This window comes from Chroicocephalus ridibundus, chromosome 14 (genome assembly GCF_963924245.1).
Source record: "Chroicocephalus ridibundus chromosome 14, bChrRid1.1, whole genome shotgun sequence".
Classification (NCBI taxonomy): Eukaryota; Metazoa; Chordata; class Aves; order Charadriiformes; family Laridae; genus Chroicocephalus; species Chroicocephalus ridibundus.
The window spans coordinates 7042609-7061738 of record NC_086297.1 but is presented as its reverse complement, the minus strand read 5'-3'; the positions used below and the strand labels follow the sequence as shown (position 1 = coordinate 7061738).

Below are 19130 nucleotides of genomic sequence, written 5' to 3'. Positions count from 1 at the left end.
TTAATGGATATACTATTCAACTAGTGGCTATCCTCAATTTCTGACAGCAAAAGCAAATTATTTTAGCCAGAGAATCAATCAGATGTTCAATTTGACTTTTTCTAAATTAAAAGTTTCTTATCGCTGTTTTAGATTACTTTGAAGTTATGCTGTTGTATTTGTTTCAGACTTGAGAAAGTCCTAAAATGTGACATGAATTTTGTAGACTGAGTTAAGAAACAAAGCATATGGCACATACAATATCACTGAAAAATATTTAAAATAAAAGGTGGTCAGAACACTATATGTACCTCTGGGTGGAGTTAGTTCAATCATGTTAATTTCACAGAAACCAACAGGGAAAATAGAAGGGGAAGTGGCATGGTAACAAAACCAATCAGACCCATCTGCTGCTTCTGAGCCATCAATCCCAATCATAAGATAGCCATCTGCTAAAACCTTTGTAAAGAAAAACAAAATTTTACATTAAATACCTTTATCTGTGTGATAAGGCTAGAAAGAAAGCATGCCATGTTTCAAAAGAGTGAAAAGTAACTCAATAATAATGGAAGGACACTTAGAAGGATATTCAATCACATTGAAACAAAAAAACCCCAAACTATACCTGTCCTCCAAGACCATGTGTACTATTGTCAAATGTACTTTTGTTAACTGCAAAGTCATGAGATGAACACTTCCTTTTTCTGACCTCCAGTTCATTTTTCTTGTGAATATCAGTTCTACTTCTAAAGTTTTATAATTCACTCTACTCTTTAGCTTGCAAGGATATTCTGCACACCATTAATAACAAAAAGACTTGAAATCATAACCACACTCCTCATTGGTACAGTTATGCAATTCTGCTAAGAATTCAAGCTAGGAAAAAAAATACATCCTTAAAATGTCTTCATAGACTTCTGCAAGTAAGCAAGATGAGGCTTCTTTTTAAACAGTTGCAAAACATTTGGTGTAATTAGCAGAAGGTTGTCCTGCAAATTAATCTCACTAAAATATTACACTCTAATTAGAGGTAAGGCTGAATTTCCAGAGATTAAAGTCAAAATAAAAAAAAATAATTACACAAGTATACTGTTTTTCATAGCAGTTGTATATGAACTATTAATGGGCATATTCCATAATCATTCACTGTGTGAATGAACTGCATTTATTTTGGCTTTGAGCTTTTTGTTTCAAACCTGAATAAAGCTGAGTGAAAAAAGGATTCCTATCTACCTTCCTAAAAACCACATTTGTTTTCTTACCTTTCTAATAGTTGCGACACATATTGCCGAAAGGTTTAAGGGGTCTATAGCTTCCAATTTCATTCCTTCTTTAAACCATTCTCCAGCTGCATCAACCTCTTTTACCTAAAGAATCACATAACAGCACCAGAAGCTAAGAATGTAATAAGCCTGGAACAAATTATAACCCCACACCAAAGTAATAGATTGAAATACCTGTTCTGTCATCTCAGCTTATGTCAAGGAGGCCAAATGAGGCAAGTGTTTGAATAAAAAAAAAAGTAATGCTTGTGCTGGACATATTCCAGGGCTTAAGGAGAGTTTCAGGTCTGATTTACACACACCAGGAACCAAAGGTTCTCAATCAAATTTGAGAAAACAGCGCTCTTGCTAGTTCTTGCTAGTGAACTCACCTTCATAAATAGATGTGAGGGTGCATCAAAATGTCCATCCTGTTTTTTCGTAATATCTACAAGGAATAATAATACATATTATTCAGAAGTTTTGTTAATAGAGCAGACAGCATGTTTTTCTGAATATGTTAACTAATACAATGCAATCACTGGTGTGGGAGGCACATAGTTTATAATAAGTCTACCACCAAAGTCTGGAGGACATAATGCATCTATTTTCCTTATTGTCCTCTACCTGAAATACCTCTATTACACAATTTACGGAAAAACCCCAATGTCCAATATTTGCAAGACTATTTGATTATATTACAAAATCGACACAAATATGCATGGAAGCTTTTGCAAAAAATTGGCAAGTAAACTACTTTGCACTACATTATGATAGAAAGTTATATTTACATATTTTTAATATAATTATAATCACTTTAAATACATATATATATCTGGTTTTAGCCAACACTTGAATACTACTTTCCAAGAGGAATCCCTGGAACTCTTAGAGACATTGTCTGGGAAGTAGCACTGCTCTTGGTTTCTCCTGCTACTTTTATTTATAAATACTTTCAGTGAAAGTAAGTACCAGGAAAACTGAAGGTCTTCCTGAAGGGATGGCTTGTAGAATGTTTTACAGAAATTCTGTTTCTGACAAGGGACACAAGCTCAGTGGAACAGATAAATATTAAAAAACCGACTTTGTTGTTTACAAGCCATAAATATTTGAAATTACAAGTATTTTTGTATTTTAGATAACAGTGGCCTTAACTGTGTACCATCTATTTGACTGTCACTTCATCTTCCCTGCCCATCTCCTAATGCCCTCTAAAACATATAAATCTGGCAATATAAAAATATTAAATAGGCCTTAAAGTTGAAAGCAAAAAAAATTCAGTATCCAATAGGATATTTGTCCATGTTGTATTGTACAAAAGAGACAAATTGTGAAGAAACTAGGAGTTTGTGGAGCATCACCGTGTAATTCCAGGTATCAGCATGAAAAATGAGGTTTACCATACTTGAATATTGCAATTCAAGGATTTCCTGTTGATCATTTTATCTTTCTATATATCAACATACTACAAATAAACCTCAAATTTATTCTGTCTTTTCCAATGCTGCAAAGTACACTAATTATACTTTTAGCTGAAACTCCCAAATGCGATATAAGTGGTAAAACCCCTGGGCTGCACGGTATAAATTTTTAAAGATCATTATTCAAGCTAGTTTTATTAATTTTATAAAGCGACAGTATTGCTTATGTCAGACTTCTCCAAGCCGACACTGGCCCACAAAGACACCTCTAACACACAAGCAGCTTACCAGATCTTTTGAATCTGTGTCCTATACTTCGAGACCAACCAATATGATGAATGAGCGGACTGTACATATGGCACCAGAAGTCATCAGTTTTGTCTTCACTTTCTTCATACACCAATCTTAACCGTCCCCCAATGACACTTTCTACAACTGCTACCCTTGTTCGACAAAGGTGCGTTTTGTCAACAACTTCTACTCTCATGGAAGTTTTGAATGGATACTGCATACTCTCAGACACCTTAAAGTAACAGCAAAAAAAACATTCTGTAAGAATAGACTCCATTTTCCCTTAGTCATCTGTCTTCTGCTATTAAAGCGCAGTATCAATGTACTTTTTATTTAATTCAATTACTTGTTAATTAACCTGCAAAAATGACAAATTATTTGTCTTATATTTCATTGTACATGGGAAAAATGAAGTGTTTCAGAAAAATAAGTAGAATGGATCCTACAATACTTTAATTATCTCAAGTACAGCCCCTAATGCAATTCTCACATAGGTTACAGGAATTTTCCATTGACTTAATGAAAGTTTGTTCAGTTGTGAACAATGGATAAAATTACCTTGAGAAACAATTTTAACAAAAAAAAACCAACCCCAAGATTATTTTTTTCCCCTCCCTTTGTCACCCACTCAAAATACAGCACTTTAATTATATTGAAGGTTTCTTTTCCATGCCTTTTAAAGCTCTCCACTCAAACGTATTTCTTCATAATATACCAAAAAGAAAGGAAGGGAATGGAGTAATGTTAATCTGCCTTGTGACAATACATTGTGCTTAAAAATCAGTATCTGTCACTTGCCATTTCCATTATGAATTCCCCAAAGTGTTGAGATCTTGCCAATTTAATTTGGTTTCCAACTGAGCCAATTTTTAAATAGAAATGAACAACTGCAGAAAGGTCTTTTGTTTGTTTGGGTTTTTTTTAATATTAGATGCAGTTTAAGGCAACAGTAAGTCTCATATTCCTACTAAAAACTATGTACCCTTTCACAATATTGTTAAGTAAACTTAGAGCACACTATGCAGGCAGCTGCCACACTTAAAGACATGACTTAAAGATATCAAAAAATGTAGTCCAGAGCAGATGAAAATATTAACATTTAAAAAGTATGTACTTTATTGCATCTAGATATTTGCTATATATGCCACATTTTGTTCAGTTTCTTGAAATAGTGCATGACAAAAATCATTTGTGAATTAGAAAAAAATCAGTTTTAATTTTTCTTACATATCACAGGGTAGCTTATTAACACTTTTTTTTTTTCTTTAAATTGGGGTATTTTAAAAATAAAATAGACTAACTAGTTTTTAAAGGAAATTACTTTCCGCTAGAGGAAACAGTTTTCCAAAAATACTGACAAGTGTGGACATAAGCGGAGGATAGAGATTTCAAGGAAAACTGTATCTAAGAGAAGAAACTATTGTATCATCTTCACTATAAAAGGAGCTAATGTGCCATTGTAAAATACTTCAGTTCTTCACATTGTGCTGCAATTTCGCTTATAGTACATCATTGATATTGCATCAGCCTTACCTTCTGAGAAAAGTCAGGAGGAAGTGTTTTGGCACCAGTAAGTCGTTTCACTAGAAAAGCTTTCCAGTTTGTGTATTTGTGTTGGATGGCTGTTGCAAATGAAGGGGAAAAAATAAGCCACTGATTTTTAATTGTGTCCGTTAGAGACAATATTAGAGTCTGGAATATGTAAAGAAGAAGTCCCAGATGACTGTTAAAAGGTCTGGATGACAATAATGACAAAAACCTCTTTAGAGAATGAATGCTACCCAAGATTAAGTTTATGGGTATGTCAGGGTGAAGAATTTTATAACAAAATATAAGTAAAATCAGTGCATGTTCACATCACTGATTAGCTAACTGCTTCCACCTCAATCTTAAAAACTAAGTCGCATCAGATGGGCTACTCCAAGAAACACTTTCAGCATCAGTCAAGTTCCTTATTTTTCCAGAAGTTAAAATCCTTTATTCATAACTGTTGAAAGACTTCTATGGTAAAAAAAATACTTTGATATCTGGACTATAAGCAAATTTAGTTTAATAAATAGTAGCCTTACTGATTGATATAAAAGTCTTTACATACTTCGAGGAGGGACTAGGGGCTTCCCACTGGTTGCACACCAACCAACTGGGTGGATGTCAGACCCACAAACGTTGCACCAGAAGTCAAGACTTGAATCATTTTCAAAGCCTTCATATCTTAGCAGAGCATTGTAGCCTGAAAGAAAGCAATCCGTTAAAAAAGGACAAAAATTAAACAAGATTATGAAATATGTATTAATATTTCTTTACTAATGATATTAAATATTACATTTGATTCGCTAGACTAACTTTTTATACAACATTATTCTTACTGCACATTTCTGCATGTTGTTAATACACAGAATGGATTACTTTGATAAATTTGCACATGCTATCATGTAAGCAAAATGTTAATTAAAATTCCTGAACTATAAACCTTTAGAAGTTATATGTAGGAGGACAAAATTAATTACCCACAATATCTGCTTTTCCATATCTTAGCTATGTGACCTTGAATTTTTAGCTTTTAACCAAGAAAAGTGATTCGTATAAGGAGGCTTACTTGCTAGATATTATACCATTTCCTGTCTCCTCATTCTGCACTGCTCTTACTGTACTCTGAGGCAACATAAAATAAAACCCCAAGCATTCTCATGCATCACTGAAGCCACTGTAAAACAGTATAACATAGTGACAGTGCTAAAACATATAACCTATTGACACAGGTCTGACAACCTAACCAGTGTCAACATTCTACTAACCAGGTGATCACTGACTGAATTATCATCTCTCTTCACACAGTTATTTTGATTATTTTCATCATTTCAACTAAAATATATTCACCTGCTAATTTTACAATTCCAGCTATCCAGAAGACTTTGGTAGGTAGGCTGCAGTCGGTGTTTGGAACCTCCACTCGCACTCCTTCTGAGATATCCCCCCAGCATGTCCCCATGGGTGCCTATCATTTAAGGTAGGGGGGAAAAAGTCACCAGTTCACCACATGAAAATAATTAGTTTTTGTTATATCAGTGTTTTACAAGTGACTTTAAAAGACAAAACAATCAATATACATGATAAGATATAAGAATGTTTTTAGAAAACACTCTACGGAAACCCAGTTTGGTTTCAATTTTCAACATTATATGTAGTATTGTAATTGTATACAATTATCACTGTGAATTTCCTGCAAAAACTACAGGATTCCAAGTTTGAAAGTCCATAAAGCACAGCACAAATTGCATATACTTACAGGTCAGCTTTATTCTATTATGTTTCAACTAGGTGCAAGACACTGATTTTAGCGAGAATGGTGTAACTCCTCTGCAATTCTACTTGCAAGAAAATTATGGTACTTCAAATTCATACCTGTACCACATACATCATAATCTTTACACTTTGTAAATCAAAAATATTCCTGAAAGTGGGTAGAAGTTATTTCTTGGATCTATTGTGATTATTTATTATGGTGGGGCTTATCACCCACTGGTCCACATCCTCTCAGAAGAAGAGGCTTTCATACTACTTGCAAGTGACCATTCCATCAAGTAAGCAAAAAGAACAGAAGGCTGAGTGGCACCTTTTTAACGAATGCCAAAAGGAAATGCAGAGCTAGATTCCTCACAGACTGTCCTGAAGGCTTAGGCTAATGTGTTAGTAACAAGAAGAAATACAAGCTTGATGAACTACTAAGGATTTGTGGATATTGGAGATAAAAGTTACATTTAGTTTGCTATTTCAAGGAGAACACTTTGTTGAACAGAACATCATGAAAAGATATTCAAAGCGCGAATTGTAGAGATATCAGAAACGCACAGTGCTCAAGAATCTAAAACCTTAAAAGTTACTCAACTGAAGTTATATTGGTAACAAACTAGAAAATGACTCAGTCTACGTTAAACTTGAGACCGCCAAGAAGGGAAAGATTCAGATTCAGGGTATTTTAAAACAACAGTCATATCAATTCTAAGGTGTTCTGAGAAAAATAAATTCTTATTGGTTCAGAGAATATCCAGATATCACAGGGACAACTGAAGGGATCCTCTGGTTCTGTACGTAGTGTGTGGACAGCATTCTAAGGCTGTGTCTCATTTACAAAGCTCTTTGCAAAAACAGAGAACTTAATCGCTCAGTGGGAATAGCCTCCAACTTCACAAAATTTTAGCTGAGAGCCACAAGTGAAGAAATTTGGATTAATCCTGAATGTTTGGAAATCACAGTACTGGAATTTTGCTGGCAATCAGCAATAGCCAACTAGCAGCACTAAAAGCCAAACTTATCTTAAAAAAGGGATACCCTTCAGTAGTAGAAATATTTGAGGCTAGGCATGCAAAACTTAAAACTAGTTTTAACTATTAAAGGAAAAAAGTTATTACAATTACGCCAGTTTCTTATTCTTGAAGCCTGCTTTCTTCATGTTCTGCTATGTCCCATCTACACCAGTCTAGACCGCAGAGCTCTTTTCTGCCATCTGGCAGACAGAGAGAAAAAAAAACAACTTGAAAGATGATGGCTTATTTTCACACATGAAATATGCAGATACTGCTTCTTAATCAAGTCCTACTACATATTCACTATCATCTCTAAATTGACACGTGTAGCTTTCTGAATTGAATTGGGGAAATAGTTTTTTCAAACTGCATATTTTAGTAAATCTTGTTGTCTTGTATAGAGATATAGATGAAGCCAAACAATCAAAAATAGTAGTGCTGAATAATTTCATAATCCAGCTGCACTTAATTGAAATATATTTTGCTGCTGGCTCACCTATTCAGCTGATTCAGAGAAAAGTATATCGAAACACTTCTTAACATCAACCAGTAACGGAAACGTGACAAATTCTTATTTCTAGAGCATGGATTGGTATAGAGGGAAATAGCAGAAAGTTAAATTTGTCCTTGTCTGTGAAAATATTGGTTCTGCTAGTTCTCCTACACCAATCCATATTCCTTCCTTTAGAAGGAAGCCATCCCTGCGTAGCATCACTACTGAAACGACAGATAACATTACTGTCCCTGAAGTGATGGTTTACAGTACACCTGGTATACTGCACCATCTTTTCCTTTTTCACTCATTACGAATATTCTTAAGGGAGGAAGACTACATAAACCAGGGCTATAACAGCCGTCTTCCTTCATATCTTCCCTGACTTCATCTGATTAATCAATCAATGTTTGCACAGTGCTTTGAAAAACTCAAAAAGCACCATAAAAGCATGAAGTCTTATTCATCTGCTGTCTGGAAGGGTAGCTATGAAGTCTGGATTGGCATAGTGCGAACTAGCAGAACCATAATTTACAGGTAAGAACAAATTTACCTTTCAGACTCATGACGAAGAAATCCACTTCGTGTCACTCCCAAACAAGGAAGATTTGGTTCATCCCTTCCTGCTCCAGGAGATGACCTGGGAGGGTTTATCTGTGAGCAGCAGCTGCCTTCTCTGCAAGGTAAGTTGCAATCAGGAAGGTCCTGTTCGACAGGAGCTAAAGGCTAAGTATCCCCACAGGCCTGGCTGAACAAAGAGCTCAGGAGTTAAGCAATTGGCTCCTAAAGGTTAGGGATGGCATTGACACTGCCATGATTTCAGACTTGAAACTTGAATCAGGATTTTAATGGCAAAAGTGATGCTACCAGTTCCTGAAGGGTAAGGGTACTATGCTCAAACCTTGTGTGTGAACAGTACCCCCACGAAGGATAATGCCAGAGAAGACAAATGGTTTAAAATAGAAAGTTCAAAGCAAAGCCCTGCCACCTAGTGTAAAATCCTGGAAACACTCCCTTAGAGCAAAATATTCATTTATTTTATAACAAAAGAAACCAAGAGAAAGAAAATATTTCAGCTCAGAATAAAATTCAACTGGAAGAAATACTGAAAAAATCTTAACTTCAAAAAATGCACATCTCACTAGCAACAGAGTGGAAAAGAAAAGTGTCTCTTAATTGTGCATTAAGTTGTATACTAATTAGTACTGACAAATGACTCAAAGCACTATATTTGCTTTCATTTCTAGGAATGGTTTGAGCTAATAAAAGCAAATATGGAAATAAGTGAAAACTGTTTAGATGACAATGAAATTGGAATGCAGGTTAGCAATGAGCACATTGTAAGTTACTAAGCTATAACACAATATTAAAAACATTAAATTAAGAGTCTTTCTCCTTGCATCAGCTACTGCTGCATGTCTGATCAATGCAATACAAACAAAAAAACGTGCAAGGCGCACAAACTGTAATTCTGGCTCACAGGCTTCCTATATGACATAAGCCAAAGCAGCTTCCCTACTTCAGAACTATAAAGTGGCCACAGTTGCACTATTGCTAGTGAATTTCACGAGTGTTACTCAACACTGCAGTCTGGAATGAAGGTAACGGGAAAGTACAAAAGGCACATTAAGTGCATCAAAAGACTTTGAAATTAATTCTGCTTATACAGAGAAAGAGATAGAGAAAACTTTGAGATTTAAACGCTTTAATTCTAAAATATAACTGTTTTTAACTGAAAAGGAAATAATTTCCCAGGCAAAAAAAAAAACCTGATGTGGGAAAATTACATCAGACCCAACTGAAGTATGTCTGGTTATTAAAACAATAATCAATAAGCCAAATCCCACATCTTATAATATCAAATATCCATAGAGATACACCCAATATAACCAGACGCATATTTTATCTATATTTATCATATTTTAAGAGTAGATATGTCATGATTTTACTGCCAATTCAAAACTTTTGTTTTGAATGGAATAAGCTTTATATATTCAGTCTCATGGACATACACAACACATGCATGGAATCCATAAAGGGATGGTAAACAAACATCAACTAATAGAAACTTTTATGAATCAAAGCAATATAGTACACAGAAAACACAGCAATAATCTTTCCAGACAGACAAAAAGAGCATTGCTTCTTTTAATTATCAATGGAGAGTGGGAGAGAGAGAAGGATCTAACAAGAGTACTACTGCGTTTTCAGATTCTGACTGGTTTAAATAATGTATTTTTGAAAGAAATAATTAGAATAAAACTAAATGCAAATCACACCCTTGTAACACTAATGTCCACCAAAGTAGAAATCTCTAAAGGAGATTGCAGGAGTTGCATTCTACTTGCATATAAAAGGAAAACAGGGATGGAAAAGAAACAGCATTCAGGCTTAGTAGCACTGTTGCCATGTAGCCTGTGAAAATTTTCAAGGTTAAATATGAGCATGAGTATTGTATCTGTTCACCTTATTGGTGTACCATTCAACTTAATGAATGAAGCTGTAAGAAATGAAGATATAACTCCTTTTAATATGGAATGTTACAGCATAATTTACAATTGAACTATTGTATCTGTATCCCAATTAATGATGTCGTACATCATGAAGCATTTGTTGTTATAATAGCACAGCCCATGTTATCAAACAATACCTTTTAATATGTACCTATGAAATTACTTATTATAGCATGTATGTAACAGTGAAAGCAAAGTACAAACATGCTTATTTAAGCATGTGGAATTTGATACAAATTCATGAAGCTATACTAATGCAAGGCTCTGTTCTGGGCAATAGTTGAGGCCTCTGAACATAAAGGCTGCTATTCAGAAAGTGCCAACTGCCAACAGTCCTCAACTCCTACTGATTTATGAGTTGACAGGGCTCAGCATGAATCCCAGAACTGGACAGAAAATGTGTCTCTTCTCCCCGTGAAGAACTTCCACAAATCCAAATGTTTGTTTTGATTGCACTTTTAATCAGATAATTTTGAGCAAAATAAAACTTTTGCAAGAAGATGGAACACTTCAACTTCCCAAATAAAAAAAGTATGCTCAAAAAACAGTCAGAAAGTTTTTTAAGAGACAGAAAGTACTGACTATTTTAAACAAGATCTAATAATCAGAATTTAACAAACACATTAAAGACAGACTTGCTAGATTTTCCTCATCCCCTAATTATATTCTGTAATGACTGAGGACTTTTGTTTGGAATTTTTGTAACTCTAATACAAAGAAAATCAACCTCTTCCATTTCAGATTTATAAAAAGTCTTCATTTCAGATTTATAAAAAGTCTTCATTTTCTTACACTACCTGGCAGCATCACGGACAGGGAGGAACTGACTAAAAACCAAGAAAAAAAATTCCAAATCCAAATATATAACCAAAAGACCAGTTCAACATAATGGAGCAAGCCTGACTCGATCTAAAATGCCTTCTGCAACTTTTTCTAATATTGCATGACCTGGTTGGTTTGATATTCTTTAGTGCATTTGATGATTTTGTACCTTGAATATAAGAAAAATAACTTCACAAGTGGTTTTAAGCATCGTCCTTTTCCTTTTCTCTTTATGGGAGCATGTACAATGAGTAACTGATAGTGTTCAGAATGGTTTTAAAGGACAGATGAAAACAAACATACCTATCTAAAAAGTAGCCATACTAACACAGTTTACAATATAAGTTTCATAGCCCAAGGCCATGAAACATATTTGGATATTAATGTTTTGCAAAAATGAATTCAAGAATTAAAACGGACTCTCCCTCTCTCTCACACGCACACACAAAAGGATAGCACATATTGAAAAATACTTACGTGTTTAAAACAGGTAACAGGAGCTGCTGTAAAGCTATTGCTATTGATGTAGTTACCCCAGCTGAAACCTTCCACAGGGACAGCTGCTAAGAGAAAGTTATTTTATTTAGGAAGCTGCTAATGAGCCACAAATCTTGTATTACCAAGAATTTGTTCGAGCTCTGTTTATACGCCATTACCTGCTTTAGTCTTTGCCTGGTTTTGTAAAGTTGCTTGGTACTGAGCATATGCTGCTAATTTAGCCACTAAAGGTTGTTTTTGTAGAACTTTAGCCTTCTTTGTCGGAGGTTTACCCTAAAACAAAAAAAGCTAAGTAAATAAAGTCTTTCCAAACTCCTACCAGGAAATTTCCATAGATCTGTAGTGTATCTCTGGTACATTTAACTAAAATTAGAACAACACAGAATGGAAGTTGACTAAGTATCACAAAACTACACGTAATATTAAATAAATTTAAAAACCAGTAGCAAAGAATGTCCAAAAGATGGCTTTTGTACTAGTATTCCAACTTGAACAGCATTATAGATTCATTGTTGTTTACCTGAAAAAAAGATAGCTTTTAAAAGCAGGTCAAAATGAAGCACTTTTAATTTAATTTATACCCATGCAATTTCTTGGTATTTGTTGCAATGAATTTGAGATAGGATATAACAGTATTTCATAAAATATTATTTCAGTGTTACAAATATACCTTCAGGATTATTTCACTAATATTTTAAGTGAGCAGACAAAAAAAACCATTTTGCAAATCTATATAGTTAAGAAAACCCTCAAAAACAACGCTAAATAAACCTGAATTTCCTGAAATTTAGGCTAAATAAACCTTTATGCTCTCTAAAGCCAGAAAATATCTTGGGTATGAGATGCATGTAATTTCAAGTCACTACATATGTAGAATGAAGATTTTTACTGATCTTTTTCTTGCAGAAGGGCCACTGTAGCAGAAATGAAATAAAGTGTCAGCATTGTCTGGAATTTGCTCTGCTGAGCAAAGTAATTTGTTCATGACTGATACAGTTCTGAGTTTTGGCTTACAAAGTTACTCATGTGAAAATTTCAATGTCTTAAGAAACTTGACTTATCTTAAAACATCATGCAAGTTTTACAAACACAGACTATAATAAGTATATAAAGAAAATGGTGTCTGTACCGCTACCTGAAGTCTGGCCAGAATGCTGGCCTTCTTGGAGTTCGATGAATAGCTTCTAGAGCATGACACACTGCAGAAGCGTTTTGTTTTAGAGTAAAAAGCGTCACGGACACCAACCATTCCACACATCTCGCACGTAGCTAATCAGAGGAGAGAAAAAGCCAAATGTTAAGATTTACCTCAGTAAAAATTCAGAACAAGCGCAACATAAGGAAGGTCCTGTAGGTGGCACCACCAAACAGTTCCTCTGGGTTTGACCCCGTAGAGAATTGCACAGAAAAATAACTTAAAATAAGATCACCACCACAAATATCAGTGAAACACCAAGAACCTCAAGTTCATTGGTGAAAGGGTGTCTCCTTTCTGCTCCCTGTTAATTTTACCACAAGTAGAAGTGAATGACCCAGTTAAATCAGCTAAAGCCCATTTTTGTGTTTTCATGGCTCTCGAGGAAATGTCTGCTTTGAACCTGGGCCTGCCAATCTTGATTTCCTCTAAATATTTAATACTTCCGACCTGAAATAAAACCAGATCTCTTTTTTGAATCATAAATTAGTATACCAAAAAGTACCCTAGCCCACCAATATTCTCTTCTAGCTGGAATCATATACTACGGAGGTAGACAGCATCACCAACAGAGTTGTTCCATGATGAGTAAGACTTTGGGACCAACTTATGCCAATGGGACAATACCAAGATTCTACCAGAGAGTGCTCTACTAATCACTAATGATTTTGGCTAAAATATCGTTTGCCTGATGATAAAAGCAATCTTCCCTTTTTTTGTTGTGGTTTTTTTTTTGTTTTTTTTTTTTTTTTTTTTTTTTTTTTTTTTTTTTTGTTTTTTTTTTTTTTTGTTTTGGTTTGGTTTTTGTTTTTGTTTTCCCCCCCCGCAGTATACTCTATCTCACAGCTAGTGGGCAGTGAACAGGTATACGCTGACAGATTTTAAACAGCAGCAGTAATGAAGTTTTTCTAGTATAGGAAGAAATATATTTAAATATATCATATACATAACAAAGGGTAGAGAGAATATATGCCAAAGTGTAGAGAGAACACACAGACATTTTCATCAAAGCTCAAAGAATAAAAACATACATGAGAACTAGATGATTTTTAAGCTCCCTTCCAACCCGAAGCATTCTGTGTGTGTGAGAGAACATACACATGCATGTGCATATATACACAACACACATTTGATGGGAGGGTGAATGTTCTCATACTATTTCTTCCCTGGCAGCAGGATTCAAAATCTGTCTTATTTCAGTTTAGCAAAAATCAAACAATTCCCCTCCCCCAAACAAACTACCCCAACCCTGCAGCTGTTATGGTCCATTTCCAATTGGGACCAATATTTGGGATTGCACACTCACAACTCACAGCACAGGCTGAAAAACATAAATATCAAACTCTTTGTACTCATGCACCACATACTTACCCATACCAGATTTGCCATCTGGATAAGTATAGACCTGTCCATTGTTCTTTATAATTGGGAGACTGGACGGCAAAGGAGCAACCTCCTCTTCACTCTCTTCTGAACTGGAGCTACTGCTCGTGTCCTCACTACAACTATCATAACCGTCAAACATCCCGAATGAATCACGTCTTTTCCTTTCTGCTCTTGAAGTATGTTCTGTCTAAAAATTAAAAAACAAACAAACAAAACAAACAACAACACCACAAACCAACAAACAAAAATCCCAAAGAATAGCAGAGCATTCTGAATGCAAATATTTCAAAGTCAAGCTTAAAAAGTTTCAAAGGTCAAAGTCAGCCTTCAAAAGTAGATGTACTAACAAACTACTCTATCAGCACAGAGATATGAGCCACATATTGCCAATGAAATTAGTGTAGTCAAAACTAGCCAATTTTTGGTATTGTGATACAGAGGAACAAAAATCTATCTCACAGTCCACTGAGAATACACAGCAGTAGTCCATACATTTTTTTCTTGGTATCTTCAGAGCTCATTAATCCTGATGTGCTGAATAATGACAGCTACAAAGATCTTATATGCAAATTAGCACATTCCAGATAGCTGCAGCCAATTTCACTAAAATTCATTCATTTGAGAAAGCTGGGCAGAGAAAAGACAGTTCAACCAGGACAGCACTATTCCCTAGGAACAGAAATGAGAGTCTCTCTCTGCTCTCATTGGCTTGTGAGGTTATCGATAAATCACTCGGCTTCCCTATGATTCAGTTTCTCACGTGTGAATCAGGAATACCTCTCTACCTCACAGGGATGTTCTGAGGATTAATACATTAACAATTATGAAGAGCTCAGTTACTATGGCAATAGGGTCTGTATAAATGCAAAAAGATAGAAAGGTGACTAATTTGCCACTGTTATATACAAAAACTTGTTATATAATAGTTTTCCTGTAACAAAAAAATCTGAGGTGAAATAAAAACCATACAGTTTTAAAACAGACATAATAGTTAAGCAGTTTCCAGCAAAGACATTAAAGAATTATAAACAACAGATTAACTGGTGTTTTTTTTTTCTGTTGCACATCCAATATATGCATTTCAATACAGTGACAATTTTAACTTTATTAGTATCTTACACAGCTCTACCGAAACAAGGCTACTGCTACATGAGCTGCTCTCATTAAGCTAAAAAAATAAAAAAAAAAATCAAAGTATTTCCATTATCCTTAACAGTATCTACTAAGTTTAAGAAGAAATCACAGATAAAGACAAGACAAAGAAAAATTCTACAACAGAAGCACAAGTTAGGAGAAGGAAGCACAACCAAGAAAACAGAAAAAAATTTATTAAAAAAGCCTTTGCCTCTATTTCCTTTTCCAAGAGCTAATTTTATTTAAAAGTCATTGTAGACAGAAAAATAATAATATGATTGGACTTTCCCTTCTTAAATTGCATTTGGATTCATAGCTTTAAGATTTCATCACAGTAATTCCCCAAATCCCTTTTCTAGAGAGTATATGCCTGAACATCTTTATTGTTGGACACCATCTGAGCCTTTTTCTGCCACATTATCCCTTTTTTATAATATTCTCTATTCTCCTTTGCAATCTAACCAAATCCTATTATGGAAGGATTTCCTTATAGTTAAAAGGGAAAACTGATTTCCACACTGACCCACTCCTAGCATCCAATTAAAAACACCCCCCCCCAAAATCCCCAAACCATTAAGCACAAAAGCTTACACAATAAGGTAAACAAATTTAAAACACTTAAAGCAGCTCTGAAACAAAACAACAACAAAAAAGTGAGTGTTATGTTAATTGTGCACACATTCCTCAGCCAACAATTCAAAGCTATATTAAAACCAATCAAAGCTTAGGATAGGCCATAACTTGACAGTCCTTGAAGGAACTGACATCTGCCTGAAGTGGCTAGGCTAACAGTCACAATCATTGGAGGAAACACTGAGCAATGGCAGAACAAAACCTAGTCCCGACCTGCACTGGTAACAAGTCACGCCTGTACATTATTACCAATGCTATCAGCCAACAAGAGGCAAGATCAGTTATTTGTTTGTGTGTGCACATGTGTGTAGATGAAGGCAGAAGTTGAGCACAATGTTGCCATAGATACAGTGTTCTGCAAATAGTGCCAGTAATTTACAGATCAGAACACGAAGACTAGTCATCTTCCTCAAGATTTCATGAACACCTTAGTGTCTCACAATAACTTTCCTTGACCACAGCCTCTGCTAAGAAATGAAGTGCAATACCATATTAACCATTCACAGCAGTAATACCAGAACACCATGATGCCTTCTAGTATAATGGACAGATACTAGTGGTGTTTCAGAGCCCATTGGCAGGATCTCCCTCCTCATTCACTCATCCTCCATAAATCAGCTCATGTGATTTCACTAAGAGATTAGGGCTCATCCCACATAAAGGAGGACTTCAGCCCTTTAGTGGAGGCTGCAGTGCAAGGTAGTTTTGGAACATCCCTTTTCCATTCCCGACTGGAGAACTCTGGACCCACACAGCAGTTCTGCTTTGCCCAGTATTTTGCTGGTAGAGATCTGAAACGCTGTAGCAGCTCAGAAAGAAGTGCAGCCTGCTCCCAGTCCCTCCAACTCCTGATGCTACCAGTAGAGAAACTCTACAGCCAGCACTGCAAGGGAAGGCAAAAGCAGAAATGGGAGCTTGGAGACAAGACGAAGGACCAGTGGCCCAGAAGGGAAGACAGGCTGCTCCAGGCAAGTTGAAGCACATTCCAAGATTACAATTGCAGATGCCACAACACCACATTTGGCTCATTTTTTTGGGTTCTTCTTTTGCATCACATACATTTAGAACCTCAATACTACCACCAAGTCCTCTTCGACAAAATATCCACAGATGAGAAAGAAAATATTTTCACTTTATACACGGAAAGTTGGGCCCTCTACTAAGCAAATCATTCTTCAGCAAGTTCCTAAGTAGCAATCATCAAGTTTGTCAAGTGTAACTACACTGTCAAAACAAATCTAATATATCACCTTTCCATTTACTTTATATTTGGCCAAATTGTCTCAGTTCAAGCTACAAGCGATTAAAACCAGCAGCTTTGCTTACTGTTTTAAAATAATATTGTAGTTTTTATCCAAGTTTTTGCCAGAAGTGAGCAAACTTGCCAGCTAATCTATGTAGGGCATTCTTAATCTTAATGTATAGATATTATCCAGATCATAATTCTGGGGAGATTACTCAAAATATGTTTTGTGAGACCTGGAAAAGGTACCATTTTGCAACAAAAAAACCCCAAAGTACTTTGTGTGCAGAAGCATGTGGAAGTTAGGAAGATGACATGCAAATAGCTATGCCAGAATTTTGCTAGAGCAGATCAAAATACTTCTATTTTGATAATAAACACCACTAAGGTTCTTTTTAACCCATGTTGAGAGACAGCATTTGTAGAAACAAGCCAACACCACATGGAATCTCCGATAACCCTACCCGCAGAAGTTAGAGTTCCTATTCTTTTGCAAATCCCATCTAACACGTGATACAGAAAAAAGTTAGGGTACAACTCTGAACTCAAAGGTCAAAAATGGCATCCTTACAAAACAGACAATATATGCCTCAAACAGAACCATTACCAAGATAAAACAGCTGCTTCAGTAAGAGCAGCAGCCTGCAATTCCTGCTGAGTTCTTGCAAGTGATGAGCAGCAGCATGCCTGATCAGCTGAGCAGCCAGATCTTGTCTGGCTGACAGAGAAGCACCTAACCATGGTAGCTACAGGACCTCTATGAATGGAAACCTCAGAAAGAACAGCTCATTACCCTGCAAGGTGTTCCCACTGAATTTTGATACACTGTCTATGAGAACACAGTCTTTCAAAAAGCTACCACAGACTAATAGCAGTAGTAACTTAATCTAACAGTTACAACCATAGTAAGGTCAATTCATGTTTCACAATATAGGCATACAAGAAAAAGTTTCCTACTCCTAGAAGATGGATCTAGCATTAAAAATCATGCTGAGGAGGTTGTTATTTCCTCAAAACTGAACCAGATCAGTGTTCTTCGCCTTCTAAAAAATGAGGCAATAGCATCCTGCCTATCCACAAAGCACACTTTGAGCAAGAGTCTGGCTTACTATAAAGCATAGAACATTTTAGCTGGTTAATACCAAAAGAGCAGTAGCTTAAGTAACTCCACCACCAATAGAGAATCTATTGGTATATTAAGCAGAAGCAATGCACAAACGAACACGTCAAACTTTTAAGCATACTGGCTAAGGCTTATTTTCCTAATGAGGTTACCGGTTCCTCAACAGGAAAGATTTTTAGACAGAGCACTACAAAGTCTAGGGTAAGCGGGAATGGCAAATGAGCCTGTATGAATATTTGCTTGGGGGTTTTCTTGCATACTTTTCTTTATTGAAGGGATGGGTGGAGAAAGGAACTCTTAAGAACTGCTTTCTTATTCTGCCCAACTTCCCATTTTCCTGTTCTTCCTCTCCTCCCTGTGAATACTTGGCAACAATGTATTTTTAAGAAATACTCTTAATTAACCATTACACAAGGCAAATGGTACGATAAAAGAATACAGTTAAGGAAACTGGTTTCCCTAAAAGCATGAAGGCAACTCTAAACAAATACAAAAAATAACTAGTTTCTCTCACTCTCTTAATATAAAGTCTTTTACATATACAGTTGATTTTGGTCAGCACATTAGGGCATACACTCTTTGAGTGTAATAACTACCCTTTCTGCATAAAAAATTGGTCACAAAGGATGAACAATGCATGACCAAAACACAAAATAAAACCATTTAATGTTTAATTAGACATCAAATACTTACTCAGGAAATTGCTTTAGTGTCTTGATGAAGACTATGCTCAAGTATTGTCAAAATTTACGAGAAAGTGTTTTGAAGGTGAAAATTTGCTACAAAAAACATTATTAAGTAACCAAACCCCTTGCCCTCAAGCGCATCCTTGC

General features: G+C 35.6%; 1 protein-coding gene across 9 annotated transcripts in view; it reads right to left on the bottom strand.

Moving 5' to 3' along the window:
- The window catches only part of MBTD1 (mbt domain containing 1), a 38310-nt gene that overhangs the window by 16196 nt on the left and 2984 nt on the right, over positions 1-19130 (bottom strand). For 4 of the 9 annotated variants that reach the window (XM_063352570.1, XM_063352569.1, XM_063352561.1 and 1 more), the window contains 11 exons: positions 14150-14351; positions 12713-12852; positions 11742-11856; positions 11563-11648; positions 5831-5948; positions 5049-5183; positions 4487-4575; positions 2951-3185; positions 1634-1689; positions 1242-1346; positions 291-438 (listed from right to left, as the gene is read on the bottom strand). In XM_063352570.1, the coding sequence (XP_063208640.1) occupies positions 291-438; positions 1242-1346; positions 1634-1689; positions 2951-3185; positions 4487-4575; positions 5049-5183; positions 5831-5948; positions 11563-11648; positions 11742-11856; positions 12713-12852; positions 14150-14303 (1381 nt within the window). In that variant the 5' untranslated portion in view covers positions 14304-14351. The remainder of the gene's footprint in view (positions 1-290; positions 439-1241; positions 1347-1633; positions 1690-2950; positions 3186-4486; positions 4576-5048; positions 5184-5830; positions 5949-11562; positions 11649-11741; positions 11857-12712; positions 12853-14149; positions 14352-19130) is intronic. The other 5 variants (XM_063352565.1, XM_063352568.1, XM_063352563.1 and 2 more) reach the window with 4 other exon arrangements.